Source organism: Salvelinus namaycush, unplaced genomic scaffold, assembly GCF_016432855.1.
Source record: "Salvelinus namaycush isolate Seneca unplaced genomic scaffold, SaNama_1.0 Scaffold3875, whole genome shotgun sequence".
Classification (NCBI taxonomy): domain Eukaryota; kingdom Metazoa; phylum Chordata; class Actinopteri; order Salmoniformes; family Salmonidae; genus Salvelinus; species Salvelinus namaycush.
In genome coordinates this window covers 1-18,008 of record NW_024060869.1, presented here as the reverse complement: position 1 = coordinate 18,008, position 18,008 = coordinate 1, and the positions used below count along the sequence as shown (strand labels likewise).

Here is an 18,008-nt window from a genome sequence, read left to right as displayed (position 1 = left end):
GCCTATCAGAGAGACACCCTGTTACCACACTGGCCTATCAGAGAGACACCCTGTTACCACACTGGCCTATCAGAGAGACACCCTGTTACCACACTGGCCTATCAGAGAGACACCCTGTTACCACACTGGCCTATCAGAGAGACACCCTGTTACCACACTGGCCTATCAGAGAGACACCCTGTTACCACACTGGCCTATCAGAGAGACACCCTGTTACCACACTGGCCTATCAGAGACACCCTGTTACCACACTGGCCTATCAGAGAGACACCCTGTTACCACACTGGCCTATCAGAGAGACACCCTGTTACCACACTGGCCTATCAGAGAGACACCCTGTTACCACACTGGCCTATCAGAGAGACACCCTGTTACCACACTGGCCTATCAGAGAGACACCCTGTTACCACACTGGCCTATCAGAGAGACACCCTGTTACCACACTGGCCTATCAGAGAGACACCCTGTTACCACACTGGCCTATCAGAGAGACACCCTGTTACCACACTGGCCTATCAGAGAGACACCCTGTTACCACACTGGCCTATCAGAGAGACACCCTGTTACCACACTGGCCTATCAGAGAGACACCCTGTTACCACACTGGCCTATCAGAGAGACACCTGTTACCACACTGGCCTATCAGAGAGACACCCTGTTACCACACTGGCCTATCAGAGAGACACCCTGTTACCACACTGGCCTATCAGAGAGACACCCTGTTACCACACTGGCCTATCAGAGAGACACCCTGTTACCACACTGGCCTATCAGAGAGACACCCTGTTACCACACTGGCCTATCAGAGAGACACCCTGTTACCACACTGGCCTATCAGAGAGACACCCTGTTACCACACTGGCCTATCAGAGAGACACCCTGTTACCACACTGGCCTATCAGAGAGACACCCTGTTACCACACTGGCCTATCAGAGAGACACCCTGTTACCACACTGGCCTATCAGAGAGACACCCTGTTACCACACTGGCCTATCAGAGAGACACCCTGTTACCACACTGGCCTATCAGAGAGACACCCTGTTACCACACTGGCCTATCAGAGAGACACCCTGTTACCACACTGGCCTATCAGAGAGACACCCTGTTACCACACTGGCCTATCAGAGAGACACCCTGTTACCACACTGGCCTATCAGAGAGACACCCTGTTACCACACTGGCCTATCAGAGAGACACCCTGTTACCACACTGGCCTATCAGAGAGACCCTGTTACCACACTGGCCTATCAGAGAGACCCTGTTACCACACTGGCCTATCAGAGACACCCTGTTACCACACTGGCCTATCAGAGAGACACCCTGTTACCACACTGGCCTATCAGAGAGACACCCTGTTACCACACTGGCCTATCAGAGAGACACCCTGTTACCACACTGGCCTATCAGAGAGACACCCTGTTACCACACTGGCCTATCAGAGACACCCTGTTACCACACTGGCCTATCAGAGAGACACCCTGTTACCACACTGGCCTATCAGAGAGACACCCTGTTACCACACTGGCCTATCAGAGAGACACCCTGTTACCACACTGGCCTATCAGAGACACCCTGTTACCACACTGGCCTATCAGAGAGACACCCTGTTACCACACTGACCTATCAGAGAGACACCCTGTTACCACACTGGCCTATCAGAGACACCCTGTTACCACACTGGCCTATCAGAGAGACACCCTGTTACCACACTGGCCTATCAGAGAGACACCCTGTTACCACACTGGCCTATCAGAGAGACACCCTGTTACCACACTGGCCTATCAGAGAGACACCCTGTTACCACACTGGCCTATCAGAGAGACACCCTGTTACCACACTGGCCTATCAGAGAGACACCCTGTTACCACACTGGCCTATCAGAGAGACCCCCTGTTACCACACTGGCCTATCAGAGACACCCTGTTACCACACTGGCCTATCAGAGAGACACCCTGTTACCACACTGGCCTATCAGAGAGACACCCTGTTACCACACTGGCCTATCAGAGAGACACCCTGTTACCACACTGGCCTATCAGAGAGACACCCTGTTACCACACTGGCCTATCAGAGAGACACCCTGTTACCACACTGGCCTATCAGAGAGACACCCTGTTACCACACTGGCCTATCAGAGAGACACCCTGTTACCACACTGGCCTATCAGAGAGACACCCTGTTACCACACTGACCTATCAGAGAGACACCCTGTTACCACACTGGCCTATCAGAGAGACACCCTGTTACCACACTGGCCTATCAGAGAGACACCCTGTTACCACACTGGCCTATCAGAGAGACACCCTGTTACCACACTGGCCTATCAGAGAGACACCCTGTTACCACACTGGCCTATCAGAGAGACACCCTGTTACCACACTGGCCTATCAGAGAGACACCCTGTTACCACACTGGCCTATCAGAGAGACACCCTGTTACCACACTGGCCTATCAGAGAGACACCCTGTTACCACACTGGCCTATCAGAGAGACACCCTGTTACCACACTGGCCTATCAGAGAGACACCCTGTTACCACACTGGCCTATCAGAGAGACACCCTGTTACCACACTGGCCTATCAGAGAGACACCCTGTTACCACACTGGCCTATCAGAGAGACACCCTGTTACCACACTGGCCTATCAGAGAGACACCCTGTTACCACACTGGCCTATCAGAGAGACACCCTGTTACCACACTGGCCTATCAGAGAGACACCCTGTTACCACACTGGCCTATCAGAGACACCCTGTTACCACACTGGCCTATCAGAGAGACACCCTGTTACCACACTGGCCTATCAGAGACACACCCTGTTACCACACTGGCCTATCAGAGAGACACCCTGTTACCACACTGGCCTATCAGAGAGACACCCTGTTACCACACTGGCCTATCAGAGAGACACCCTGTTACCACACTGGCCTATCAGAGAGACACCCTGTTACCACACTGACCTATCAGAGAGACACCCTGTTACCACACTGGCCTATCAGAGAGACACCCTGTTACCACACTGGCCTATCAGAGAGACACCCTGTTACCACACTGACCTATCAGAGAGACACCCTGTTACCACACTGGCCTATCAGAGAGACACCCTGTTACCACACTGGCCTATCAGAGAGACACCCTGTTACCACACTGGCCTATCAGAGACACCCTGTTACCACACTGGCCTATCAGAGAGACACCCTGTTACCACACTGGCCTATCAGAGAGACACCCTGTTACCACACTGGCCTATCAGAGACACCCTGTTACCACACTGGCCTATCAGAGAGACACCCTGTTACCACACTGGCCTATCAGAGAGACACCCTGTTACCACACTGGCCTATCAGAGAGACACCCTGTTACCACACTGGCCTATCAGAGAGACACCCTGTTACCACACTGGCCTATCAGAGAGACACCCTGTTACCACACTGGCCTATCAGAGACACCCTGTTACCACACTGGCCTATCAGAGAGACACCCTGTTACCACACTGGCCTATCAGAGAGACACCCTGTTACCACACTGGCCTATCAGAGAGACACCCTGTTACCACACTGGCCTATCAGAGAGACACCCTGTTACCACACTGGCCTATCAGAGAGACACCCTGTTACCACACTGGCCTATCAGAGAGACACCCTGTTACCATACTGGCCTATCAGAGAGACACCCTGTTACCACACTGGCCTATCAGAGACACACCCTGTTACCACACTGGCCAATCAGAGAGACACCCTGTTACCACACTGGCCTATCAGAGACACCCTGTTACCACACTGGCCTATCAGAGACACCCTGTTACCACACTGGCCTATCAGAGACACCCTGTTACCACACTGGCCTATCAGAGAGACACCCTGTTACCACACTGGCCTATCAGAGAGACACCCTGTTACCACACTGGCCTATCAGAGAGACACCCTGTTACCACACTGGCCTATCAGAGAGACACCCTGTTACCACACTGGCCTATCAGAGAGACACCCTGTTACCACACTGGCCTATCAGAGAGACACCCTGTTACCACACTGGCCTATCAGAGAGACACCCTGTTACCACACTGGCCTATCAGAGAGACACCCTGTTACCACACTGGCCTATCAGAGAGACACCCTGTTACCACACTGGCCTATCAGAGAGACACCCTGTTACCACACTGGCCTATCAGAGAGACACCCTGTTACCACACTGGCCTATCAGAGAGACACCCTGTTACCACACTGGCCTATCAGAGAGACACCCTGTTACCACACTGGCCTATCAGAGACACACCCTGTTACCACACTGGCCAATCAGAGAGACACCCTGTTACCACACTGGCCTATCAGAGACACCCTGTTACCACACTGGCCTATCAGAGAGACACCCTGTTACCACACTGGTCTAAATTCTTTGATATAGGGGGCAGCATTTTCACTTTTGGATGAATTGGTGCTCATAGTGAACTGCCTCCTACTCTGTCCCAGATACTAATATATGCATATTATTATTACTATTGGATAGAAAACACTCTGAAATTTCTAAAACTGTTTGAAGGATGTCTGTGAGTATAACAGAACTCATATGGCAGGCAAAAACCTGAGAAAAAATCCAAACAGGAAGTGAGAATTCTTAGAGTGGTCAATGTTCAACTCATCGCCTATTCAATTCCCTGTAATATATGGATCTGTTTGCACTTCCCACGCCTTCCACTAGATGTCACCAGTCGGTAGAACGTGGAATGAAGCCCCTAGTGTGATGTGGGGCCGGATGGGAGGTGTTTCAGTCATTGTTCTGGCAGAATGCTAGTTCCTGGTCACGCGCGCTAGTCATGAGATGGCCATGTGTTTCCATTACTCTGTAGACAAAAACGAATGCTCCGGTTGGAACGTTATTGGATAGTTATGATAACAACATCCTGAAGATTGATTCTCTACTTAGTTTGACCAGTTTATTCGACCTGTTATATAACTTTTTTAAGTTTTCGTCCGAGTTCGCCTGCACCTTCGCGAGCGTTTGGACACGTGCACTAAACATGCTAGCAAAAAGTAGCTACTTAGACATGAACAAAACATACATGTATTGTGTAACATGAAGTCCTATGAGTGCCATCTGATGAAGATCATCAAAGGTTAGTGATTCGTTTTATCTCTATTTCTGCTTTTTGTGACTACTATCTTTGGCTGGGACAATGGCTGTGTTTTTCTGTGGCTATGTACCGACCTAACATAATCGTTTGGTGTGCTTTCGCCATAAATCCTTTTTGAAATCAGACATGTTGGATTCACAACCAGTGTAGCTTTAATTTGGTGTCTTTCATGTGTGATTTCATGAAAGATTGATTTTTATAGTAATATATTTGAATTTGGCGCTCTGCATGTTTTCTGGCTTTTGGCCAAGTGGGACGCTACCGTCCCACACATCCCAGAGGGGGGTTTTTCAGGATAAAACAAGAAACAGAATGGAGATAAACACAGGCAAAATCCTTTATTAAAACCTGGTTCAGTCTGCTTTCCACCAGACACTGGGAGATTAATTCACCTTTCAGCAGTTACTTAAATATATGGTCTGACCTGAAAATGGTTTTCTAGCAACGATCAACAAACCAATTTGACAGAGCTTGAAGCAGTTTTGAAAATAATAAAATGGGAAAATTTTGAACAATCCAGGAGTGGAAAGCTTTTAGAGATTTACCCAGAAAGACTCACAGCTGTAATCTCTTAGAGATTTACCCAGAAGGACTCACAGCTGTAATCACTCTTAGAGACTTACCCAAGAAGACCCCCAGCTGTAATGACTCTTAGAGACTTACCCAAGAAGACTCCCAGCTGTAATGACTCTTAGATATTTACCCAGAAGGACTCACAGCTGTAATCACTCTTAAAGATTTACCCAGAAAGACTCACAGCTGTAATCACTCTTAGAGATTTACCCAGAAAGACTCACAGCTGTAATCACTTAGAGATTTACCCAGAAACACTCACAGCTGTAATGACTCTTAGAGATTTACCCAGAAACACTCCCAGCTGTAATCACTCTTAGAGATTTACCCAGAAACACTCCCAGCTGTAATGACTCTTAGAGATTTACCCAGAAACACTCCCAGCTGTAATCACTCTTAGAGATTTACCCAGAAACACTCCCAGCTGTAATCACTCTTAGAGATTTACCCAGAAAGACACAGCTGTAATCACTTAGAGATTTACCCAGAAACACTCACAGCTGTAATGACTCTTAGAGATTTACCCAGAAACACTCCCAGCTGTAATCACTCTTAGAGATTTACCCAGAAACACTCCCAGCTGTAATCACTCTTAGAGATTTACCCAGAAAGACACAGCTGTAATCACTTAGAGATTTACCCAGAAAGACTCCCAGCTGTAATCACTCTTAGAGATTTACCCAGAAACACTCCCAGCTGTAATCACTCTTAGAGACTTACCCAAGAAGACTCCCAGCTGTAATCACTCTTAGAGATTTACCCAGAAAGACTCCCAGCTGTAATCACTCTTAGAGACTTACCCAGGAAGACTCCCAGCTGTAATGACGCTTAGAGACTTACCCAGGAAGACTCCCAGCTGTAATGACTCTTAGAGACTTACCCAGGAAGACTCCCAGCTGTAATCACTCTTAGAGATTTACCCAGAAAGACTCACAGCTGTAATCACTTAGAGACGTACCCAGGAAGACTCCCAGCTGTAATGACTCTCAGAGACTTACCCAGAAAGACTCCCAGCTGTAATCACTCTCAGAGACTTACCCAGGAAGACTCCCAGCTGTAATGACTCTTGGAGACTTACCCAGGAAGACTCCCAGCTGTAATGACTCTTGGAGACTTACCCAGGAAGACTCCCAGCTGTAATGACTCTTAGAGACGTACCCAGGAAGACTCCCAGCTGTAATCACTCTTAGAGACTTACCCAGGAAGACTCCCAGCTGTAATCACTCTTAGAGACTTACCCAGGAAGACTCCCAGCTGTAATCACTCTTAGAGACTTACCCAGGAAGACTCCCAGCTGTAATGACTCTTAGAGACTTACCCAGGAAGACTCCCAGCTGTAATCACTCTGAGAGACTTACCCAGGAAGACTCACAGCTGTAATGACTCTTAGAGACGTACCCAGGAAGACTCCCAGCTGTAATCACTCTGAGAGACTTACCCAGGAAGACTCCCAGCTGTAATCACTCTTAGAGATTTACCCAGGAAGACTCTCAGCTGTAATCACTCTTAGAGATTTACCCAGGAAGACTCTCAGCTGTAATCACTCTTAGAGATTTACCCAGACAGACTCCCAGCTGTAATGGCCCCCAAAGGTGCTACTGTATTGACTCAGGGGTGTGAATACTTAGATATTTCAGTATTTCATTTTCAATAAATGTAACAATTTCTAAAACCATGTTTTCACTTTGTTATTATGGGCGAGAAAGACATGGAATCCATTTTGAATCCAGGCTGTAATAAGTCAAGGGGTATGTCCACTTTCTGAAGGCACAGAAACCACAGACACACAGGGGCATTTCCATGTGTTGCCTCGTCAGAAAGTTACAGGAAATATGAATTTCAGATCTTTTCTGTTCATAATATTGTGCAAAATAATGTTTTTTTCAAACAAGTTCAATACATTTTAGTTGATTTCCAAACGTGAGACATTTGATAGAAGAACCCAACGTACCCAATTATAATACAGGATGGTTTTTCAGTATACTGTGTGTGTGTGTGTGTGTGTGTGTGTGTGTGTGTGTGTGTGTGTGTGTGTGTGTGTGTGTGTGTGTGTGTGTGTGTGTGTGTGTGTGTGTGTGTCACCTTGTGAAGCTGCTCCCAGAGCCAGTCAGAGTTGGTGAAGACTCCCGTGGCTGCTGAACCCAGAGCGACGTCCATCGCTCCTGAGAGACAGAGAGAGAAAACACCAGTGACCAATAGACTAGCTGTTTAGTGAACAGCGATGGCCGTCTCACCAACACACAGTGTACTAACCAGTGAGGGTAGCAGCGTTGACGATGGCCCTCTCACCAACACACAGTGTACTAACCAGTGAGGGTAGCAGCGTTGACGATGGCCGTCTCACCAACACACAGTGTACTAACCAGTGAGGGTAGCAGCGTTGACGATGGCCCTCTCACCAACACACAGTGTACTAACCAGTGAGGGTAGCAGCGTTGACGATGGCCCTCTCACCAACACACAGTGTACTAACCAGTGAGGGTAGCAGCGTTGACGATGGCCCTCTCACCAACACACAGTGTACTAACCAGTGAGGGTAGCAGCGTTGACGATGGCCCTCTCACCAACACACAGTGTACTAACCAGTGAGGGTAGCAGCGTTGACGATGGCCGTCTCACCAACACACAGTGTACTAACCAGTGAGGGTAGCAGCGTTGACGATGGCCCTCTCACCAACACACAGTGTACTAACCAGTGAGGGTAGCAGCGTTGACGATGGCCCTCTCACCAACACACAGTGTACTAACCAGTGAGGGTAGCAGCGTTGACGATGGCCCACCAACACACAGTGTACTAACCAGTGAGGGTAGCAGCGTTGACGATGGCCCACCAACACACAGTGTACTAACCAGTGAGGGTAGCAGCGTTGACGATGGCCCTCTCACCAACACACAGTGTACTAACCAGTGAGGGTAGCAGCGTTGACGATGGCCCACCAACACACAGTGTACTAACCAGTGAGGGTAGCAGCGTTGACGATGGCCCACCAACACACAGTGTACTAACCAGTGAGGGTAGCAGCGTTGACGATGGCCCTGGGGTTGAAGCTGTGAGCGTAACAGAGAGCATCTGCTAGGATCAACCGTCCCTCTGCGTCCGTGTTGTCCACCTACACACACACAAAATACTTAATTTGATGTAAACAAAGACCTGCAGGTTTAGTAGCCACGGTAACAAATACCTGCGTGGTTTAGTAGCCACGCTAACAAATACCTTCGTGGTTTAGTAACCACGGTAACAAATACCTGCGTGGTTTAGTATCCACGGTAACAAATACCTGCGTGGCTTAGTAGCCACGGTAACAAATACCTGCGTGGCTTAGTAGCCACGGTAACAAATACATGCGTGGCTTAGTAGCCACGGTAACAAATACCTTCGTGGTTTAGTAACCACGGTAACAAATACCTGCGTGGTTTAGTATCCACGGTAACAAATACCTGCGTGGCTTAGTAGCCACGGTAACAAATACCTGCGTGGCTTAGTAGCCACGGTAACAAATACCTGCGTGGCTTAGTAGCCACGGTAACAAATACCTGTGTGGTTTAGTAGCCACGGTAACAAATACCTGTATGGTTTTGCCGTTCTTGGCGGTGACGACGTCTCCAGGCTTGTTGGCTTTCCCACTGGGCATGTTCTCACAGAGAGGTGCTAGACCTGGGAGTTAATAACACACATTACTACTTCCTGTGTAGAAACTTCTAGAAGACTAGCTGCAGGTCAAACTAGAAACTTCTAGGAGACAAGCTGCAGGTCCAACTAGAAACTTCTAGGAGACAAGCTGCAGGTCAAACTAGAAACTTCTAGGAGACAAGCTGCAGGTCAAACTAGAAACTTCTAGAAGACAAGCTGCAGGTCAAACTAGAAACTTCTAGGAGACAAGCTGCAGGTCAAACTATAAACTTCTAGGAGACAAGCTGCAGGTCAAACTAGAAACTTCTAGAAGACAAGCTGCAGGTCAAACTAGAAACTTCTAGAAGACAAGCTGCAGGTCAAACTAGAAACTTCTAGAAGACAAGCTGCAGGTCAAACTAGAAACTTCTAGGAGACAAGCTGCAGGTCAAACTAGAAACTTCTAGAAGACAAGCTGCAGGTCAAACTAGAAACTTCTAGGAGACAAGCCGCAGGTCAAACTAGAAACTTCTAGAAGACAAGCTGCAGGTCAAACTAGAAACTTCTAGGAGACAAGCTGCAGGTCAAACTAGAAACTTCTAGGAGACAAGCTGCAGGTCAAACTAGAAACTTCTAGGAGACAAGCTGCAGGTCAAACTAGAAACTTCTAGGAGACAAGCTGCAGGTCAAACTAGAAACTTCTAGGAGACAAGCTGCAGGTCAAACTAGAAACTTCTAGGAGACAAGCTGCAGGTCAAACTATAAACTTCTAGGAGACAAGCTGCAGGTCAAACTAGAAACTTCTAGGAGACAAGCTGCAGGTCAAACTAGAAACTTCTAGGAGACAAGCTGCAGGTCAAACTAAAAACTTCTAGAAGACAAGCTGCAGATCAAACTAGAAACGTCTAGGAGACAAGCTGCAGGTCAAACTAGAAACTTCTAGAAGACAAGCTGCAGGTCAAACTAGACACTTCTAGGAGACAAGCTGCAGGTCAAACTAGACACTTCTAGGAGACAAGGTGCAGATCAAACTAGAAACTTCTAGGAGACAAGGTGCAGGTCAAACTAGAAACTTCTAGGAGACAAGGTGCAGGTCAAACTAGAAACTTCTAGGAGACAAGGTGCAGGTCAAACTAGAAACTTCTAGAAGACAAGCTGCAGGTCAAACTAGAAACTTCTAGGAGACAAGCTGCAGGTCCAACTAGAAACTTCTAGGAGACAAGCTGCAGGTCCAACTAGAAACTTCTAGGAGACAAGCTGCAGGTCAAACTAGAAACTTCTAGAAGACAAGCTGCAGGTCAAACTAGAAACTTCTAGGAGACAAGCTGCAGGTCAAACTAGAAACTTCTAGGAGACAAGCTGCAGGTCAAACTAGAAACTTCTAGGAGACAAGCTGCAGGTCAAACTAGAAACTTCTAGGAGACAAGCTGCAGGTCAAACTAGAAACTTCTAGAAGACAAGCTGCAGATCAAACTAGAAACTTCTAGGAGACAAGCTGCAGGTCAAACTAGAAACTTCTAGGAGACAAGCTGCAGGTCAAACTAGAAACTTCTAGGAGACAAGCTGCAGGTCAAACTAGAAACTTCTAGAAGACAAGCTGCAGGTCAAACTAGAAACTTCTAGGAGACAAGCTGCAGGTCAAACTAGAAACTTCTAGGAGACAAGCTGCAGGTCAAACTAGAAACTTCTAGAAGACAAGCTGCAGGTCAAACTAGAAACTTCTAGGAGACAAGCTGCAGGTCAAACTAGACACTTCTAGGAGACAAGCTGCAGGTCAAACTAGAAACTTCTAGGAGACAAGCTGCAGGTCAAACTAGACACTTCTAGGAGACAAGCTGCAGGTCAAACTAGAAACTTCTAGAAGACAAGCTGCAGATCAAACTAGAAACTTCTAGGAGACAAGCTGCAGGTCAAACTAGAAACTTCTAGGAGACAAGCTGCAGGTCAAACTAGAAACTTCTAGGAGACAAGCTGCAGGTCAAACTAGAAACTTCTAGAAGACAAGCTGCAGGTCAAACTAGAAACTTCTAGGAGACAAGCTGCAGGTCAAACTAGAAACTTCTAGGAGACAAGCTGCAGGTCAAACTAGAAACTTCTAGAAGACAAGCTGCAGGTCTTTACATGGTTTACCAGTAAAACTTATATTTTGGGTTCTGTTGAGGGGCTGCACAACTAACTCCAACCCTGTTCCTGAAGAAGCCCTGCTCTAGACACTGATTGGCTAGCGCGTCACATCGCCGCAAGCTCACCTATGATGTTGATTGGCAGGTTGAGGGCTGCTGCCGTGACGATGGCGGAACACACAGTGGCGGCTCCTCCCATATCAGCCCTCATAGCGTCCATACCTGACGAAGGCTTTAGACTGATACCACCACTAGATAGAGAGACAGAGAGAGAGACAGAGAGAGAGACAGAGAGAGAGTTAAGTAACAGTTAACATTTGTATCAAATAAATGAGACTAGGAATCTTTAAAAACAAAACACCAGCTGATATTTTAACCACTAGTGTGTCCAACACAGTGAATAGAGCACCCTGATTGGACAGCAGTGACGTGTGATGTGTGTACCTGTCAAAGGTGATGCCCTTGCCCACCAGCAGTAGAGGACACTGTGTGTTGTCAGGACAACCGTTGTAGTGCAGCTCCAGGAAGACAGGCGGTTCCTCTGAGCCTAAACAACAACAACAAATAAAATGTTTATTTATCACGTGCACAGGAGACAGCAGGGTATAAACGGTACAGTGAAATGGTTCCTGGGACTTCTCCTCTCAACAGTAACAATATCAACAACAAAACATGTTGAGGAAGACAATAAAAGTTTCCTTTTAAATAGAATGGAGGCTGCCGTTTTACTCAGAACCAATTTGTGCCATTTTGTGTGTTTTTTCGCATTTTTTGTAACTTATTTTCGACATAATGTTGCTGCTACCGAAAAGAGCTTCTGGACATCAGAACACTGAGGAACCCTCCCATCTATCACCTTTAGAAACACTGAGGAACCCTCCCATCTATCACCTTTAGAAACACTGAGGAACCCTCCCATCTATCACCTTTAGAAACACTGAGGAACCCTCCCATCTATCACCTTTAGAAACACTGAGGAACCCTCCCATCTATCACCTTTAGAAACACTGAGGAACCCTCCCATCTATCACCTTTAGAAACACTGAGGAACCCTCCCATCTATCACCTTTAGAAACACTGAGGAACCCTCCCATCTATCACCTTTAGAAACACTGAGGAACCCTCCCATCTATCACCTTTAGAAACACTGAGGAACCCTCCCATCTATCACCTTTAGAAACACTGAGGAACCCTCCCATCTATCACCTTTAGAAACACTGAGGAACCCTCCCATCTATCACCTTTAGAAACACTGAGGAACCCTCCCATCTATCACCTTTAGAAACACTGAGGAACCCTCCCATCTATCACCTTTAGAAACACTGAGGAACCCTCCCATCTATCACCTTTAGAAACACTGAGGAACCCTCCCATCTATCACCTTTAGAAACACTGAGGAACCCTCCCATCTATCACCTTTAGAAACACTGAGGAACCCTCCCATCTATCACCTTTAGAAACACTGAGGAACCCTCCCATCTATCACCTTTAGAAACACTGAGGAACCCTCCCATCTATCACCTTTAGAAACACTGAGGAACCCTCCCATCTATCACCTTTAGAAACACTGAGGAACCCTCCCATCTATCACCTTTAGAAACACTGAGGAACCCTCCCATCTATCACCTTTAGAAACACTGAGGAACCCTCCCATCTATCACCTTTAGAAACACTGAGGAACCCTCCCATCTATCACCTTTAGAAACACTGAGGAACCCTCCCATCTATCACCTTTAGAAACACTGAGGAACCCTCCCATCTATCACCTTTAGAAACACTGAGGAACCCTCCCATCTATCACATTTAGAAACACTGAGGAACCCTCCCATCTATCACCTTTAGAAACACTGAGGAACCCTCCCATCTATCACCTTTAGAAACACTGAGGAACCCTCCCATCTATCACCTTTAGAAACACTGAGGAACCCTCCCATCTATCACCTTTAGAAACACTGAGGAACCCTCCCATCTATCACCTTTAGAAACACTGAGGAACCCTCCCATCTATCACCTTTAGAAACACTGAGGAACCCTCCCATCTATCACCTTTAGAAACACTGAGGAACCCTCCCATCTATCACCTTTAGAAACACTGAGGAACCCTCCCATCTATCACCTTTAGAAACACTGAGGAACCCTCCCATCTATCACCTTTAGAAACACTGAGGAACCCTCCCATCTATCACCTTTAGAAACACTGAGGAACCCTCCCATCTATCACCTTTAGAAACACTGAGGAACCCTCCCATCTATCACCTTTAGAAACACTGAGGAACCCTCCCATCTATCACCTTTAGAAACACTGAGGAACCCTCCCATCTATCACCTTTAGAAACACTGAGGAACCCTCCCATCTATCACATTTAGAAACACTGAGGAACCCTCCCATCTATCACATTTAGAAACACTGAGGAACCCTCCCATCTATCACCTTTAGAAACACTGAGGAACCCTCCCATCTATCACCTTTAGAAACACTGAGGAACCCTCCCATCTATCACCTTTAGAAACACTGAGGAACCCTCCCATCTATCACCTTTAGAAACACTGAGGAACCCTCCCATCTATCACCTTTAGAAACACTGAGGAACCCTCCCATCTATCACCTTTAGAAACACTGAGGAACCCTCCCATCTATCACCTTTAGAAACACTGAGGAACCCTCCCATCTATCACCTTTAGAAACACTGAGGAACCCTCCCATCTATCACCTTTAGAAACACTGAGGAACCCTCCCATCTATCACCTTTAGAAACACTGAGGAACCCTCCCATCTATCACCTTTAGAAACACTGAGGAACCCTCCCATCTATCACCTTTAGAAACACTTAGGAACCCTCCCATCTATCACCTTTAGAAACACTGAGGAACCCTCCCATCTATCACCTTTAGAAACACTGAGGAACCCTCCCATCTATCACCTTTAGAAACACTGAGGAACCCTCCCATCTATCACCTTTAGAAACACTGAGGAACCCTCCCATCTATCACCTTTAGAAACACTGAGGAACCCTCCCATCTATCACCTTTAGAAACACTGAGGAACCCTCCCATCTATCACCTTTAGAAACACTGAGGAACCCTCCCATCTATCACCTCTAGAAACACTGAGGAACCCTCCCATCTATCACCTTTAGAAACACTGAGGAACCCTCCCATCTATCACCTTTAGAAACACTGAGGAACCCTCCCATCTATCACCTCTAGAAACACTGAGGAACCCTCCCATCTATCACCTTTAGAAACACTGAGGAACCCTCCCATCTATCACATTTAGAAACACTGAGGAACCCTCCCATCTATCACCTTTAGAAACACTGAGGAACCCTCCCATCTATCACCTTTAGAAACACTGAGGAACCCTCCCATCTATCACCTTTAGAAACACTGAGGAACCCTCCCATCTATCACCTTTAGAAACACTGAGGAACCCTCCCATCTATCACCTTTAGAAACACTGAGGAACCCTCCCATCTATCACCTTTAGAAACACTGAGGAACCCTCCCATCTATCACCTTTAGAAACACTGAGGAACCCTCCCATCTATCACCTTTAGAAACACTGAGGAACCCTCCCATCTATCACCTTTAGAAACACTGAGGAACCCTCCCATCTATCACCTTTAGAAACACTGAGGAACCCTCCCATCTATCACCTTTAGAAACACTGAGGAACCCTCCCATCTATCACCTCTAGAAACACTGAGGAACCCTCCCATCTATCACCTTTAGAAACACTGAGGAACCCTCCCATCTATCACCTTTAGAAACACTGAGGAACCCTCCCATCTATCACCTCTAGAAACACTGAGGAACCCTCCCATCTATCACCTTTAGAAACACTGAGGAACCCTCCCATCTATCACCTTTAGAAACACTGAGGAACCCTCCCATCTATCACCTTTAGAAACACTGAGGAACCCTCCCATCTATCACCTTTACAAACACTGAGGAACCCTCCCATCTATCACCTTTAGAAACACTGAGGAACCCTCCCATCTATCACCTTTAGAAACACTGAGGAACCCTCCCATCTATCACCTTTAGAAACACTGAGGAACCCTCCCATCTATCACCTTTAGAAACACTGAGGAACCCTCCCATCTATCACCTTTAGAAACACTGAGGAACGCTCCCATCTGCTGCTCCTCTATCCACTCTTGAGACCTGCACACACACACACACACACACACACACACACACACACACACACACACACACACACACACACACACACACACACACACACACACACACACACACTTGTTAATGACATCCGTAATTAAACTGTTTTGTCAAAATAAATGTTACATCCTCCCTCCAGTCCCTCCTCCTCCTTCCCCCAGTCCCTCCTCGCCCCAGTCACCCCAGTCCCTCCTCCTCCTCCCTCCACCCTCCTCCTCCTCCCTCCAGTCCCTCCTCCCCCCAGTCACCCCAGTCCCTCCTCCTCCTCCCCCCAGACCCTCCTTCCCCCAGTCCCTCCTCGCCCCAGTCCCCCCAGTCCCTCCTCCTCCCCCCAGTCCCTCCTCCTCCCCCCAGTCCCTCCTCCTCCCCCCAGTCCCCTCGTCCCCCCAGTCCCTCCTCCCCTCAGTCCCCTTGTCCCCCCAGTCCCTCGTCCCTCCAGTCCCCTCGTCCCTCCTCCCCCAGGCCCTCGTCCCTCCAGTCCCTCCTCCCCCCAGTCCCCTCGTCCCTCCTCCCCCAGGCCCTCGTCCCTCCAGTCCCCTCGTCCCCCCCAGTCCCTCGTCCCTCCAGTCCCTCCTTCCCCCAGTCCCTCCTCCCCTCAGTCCCCTTGTCCCCCCAGTCCCTCGTCCCTCCAGTCCCTCCTCCCCCCAGTCTCCTCGTCCCTCCTCCCCCAGTCCCCTCGTCCCCCCAGTCCCTCCTCCCCCCAGTCCCTCGTCCCTCCAGTCCCTCCTCTTCCCCCCAGTCCTTCCTCCCCCCAATCCCTCCTCCTCCCCCCAGTCCCCTCATCCCTCCTCTCCCCAGTCCCCTCCCCCCTCCCCCAGTCCCTCCTTCCCCCAGTCCCTCATCCCTCAGGTCCCTCCTCCCCCCAGTCCCCCTCCGTACCTCTTATGGACGGTGACGTGGTCGGCGTAGGGAGCCAGTCTGTTTGTGATGGTGTCAGCGAAGACTGATGGAGTGACATGATTGGCTGGAGCTTCCATCAGGTAACGGGCCAGGTTCTGCCCTTCTCCGTACAACACGCCCTTCTCCCAGCCAGACACACACCCACTGGACACACACACACGCACACGCACACACACACACACACACACACACACACACACACACAGGTTAGAGAGAGTCAGTGGATGTCCGTGTTCGTGTCAGTGTGATTGAGTGTGTGTGTGTGTGTGTGTGTGTGTGTGTGTGTGTGTGTGTGTGTGTGTGTGTGTGTGTGTGTGTGTGTGTGTATCTGTGTGTGTGTGTGTGTGTGTGTGTGTGTGTGTGTGTGTGTGTGTGTGTGTGTGTGTGTGTGTGTGTGTGTGTGTGTGTGTGTACCTGCCATGCAGCTGTGTGGTGACTCTGGTCTTCTTCTTGGTTTTCAGGTCATCGTAAGTAAACATCCCCAGAACAGCTCCCTCTGCTGCTGACTGGCTGTCATTACACCCGTCCACCTCTATATGGGTCAACGCATGGTCCTGGAGAACCCGGCAGCCTCCTGAGAGACAGACTGGCTGTTATTACACCCGTCCACCTCTATATGGGTCAACGCATGGTCCTGGAGAACCCGGCAGCCTCCTGAGAGACAGACTGGCTGTTATTACACCCGTCCACCTCTATATGGGTCAACACATGGTTCTGGAGAACCCTGACAGACAGACTGGCTGTTATTACACCCATCCACCTCTATATGGGTCAACACATGGTTCTGGAGAACCCTGACAGACAGACTGGCTGTTATTACACCCATCCACCTCTATATGGGTCAACACATGGTTCTGGAGAACCCTGACAGACAGACTGGCTGTCATTACACCCGTCCACCTCTATATGGGTCAACACATGGTTCTGGAGAACCCTGACAGACAGACTGGCTGTTATTACACCCGTCCACCTCTATATGGGTCAACACATGGTTCTGGAGAACCCTGACAGACAGACTGGCTGTTACTACACCCGTCCACCTTTATATGGGTCAACACATGGTCCTGGAGAATCCTGACAGACTGGCTGTTATTACACCCGTCCACCTCTACCTCTCTGTCCCAATCAAATCTACTGATCAACTTCAACAAAATTATTATTATAATTTAATATCCATGTAATATCCATGTTATTATTATTATTATAATTTAATATCCATGTTGTTATTATTATTATAATTTAATATCCATGTTATTATTATTATTATAATTTAATATCCATGTTATTATTATTATAATTTAATATCCATGTTATTATTATTATAATGTAATATCCATGTTATTATTATTATTATAATTTAATATCCATGTTGTTATTATTATTATTATTATAATTTAATATCCATGTTATTATTATAATTTAATATCCATGTTGTTATTATTATTATAATTTAATATCCATGTTGTTATTATTATTATAATTTAATA

General features: G+C 47.8%; 1 protein-coding gene across 1 annotated transcript; it reads right to left on the bottom strand.

Annotated features, from left to right (window-relative positions):
• Nucleotides 1–4,791: 4,791 nt before the first annotated feature.
• lap3 (leucine aminopeptidase 3) lies at nucleotides 4,792–17,111 on the bottom strand (the record flags this gene model as incomplete). The annotated part of the gene is made up of 9 exons (XM_038985860.1): nucleotides 4,792–4,839; nucleotides 7,786–7,865; nucleotides 8,711–8,813; nucleotides 9,270–9,358; nucleotides 11,563–11,687; nucleotides 11,881–11,983; nucleotides 15,548–15,603; nucleotides 16,501–16,665; nucleotides 16,936–17,111. Coding segments are annotated over 9 exons (930 nt in total), but the record flags the coding sequence as incomplete, so codon positions are not given.
• Nucleotides 17,112–18,008: the final 897 nt, after the last annotated feature.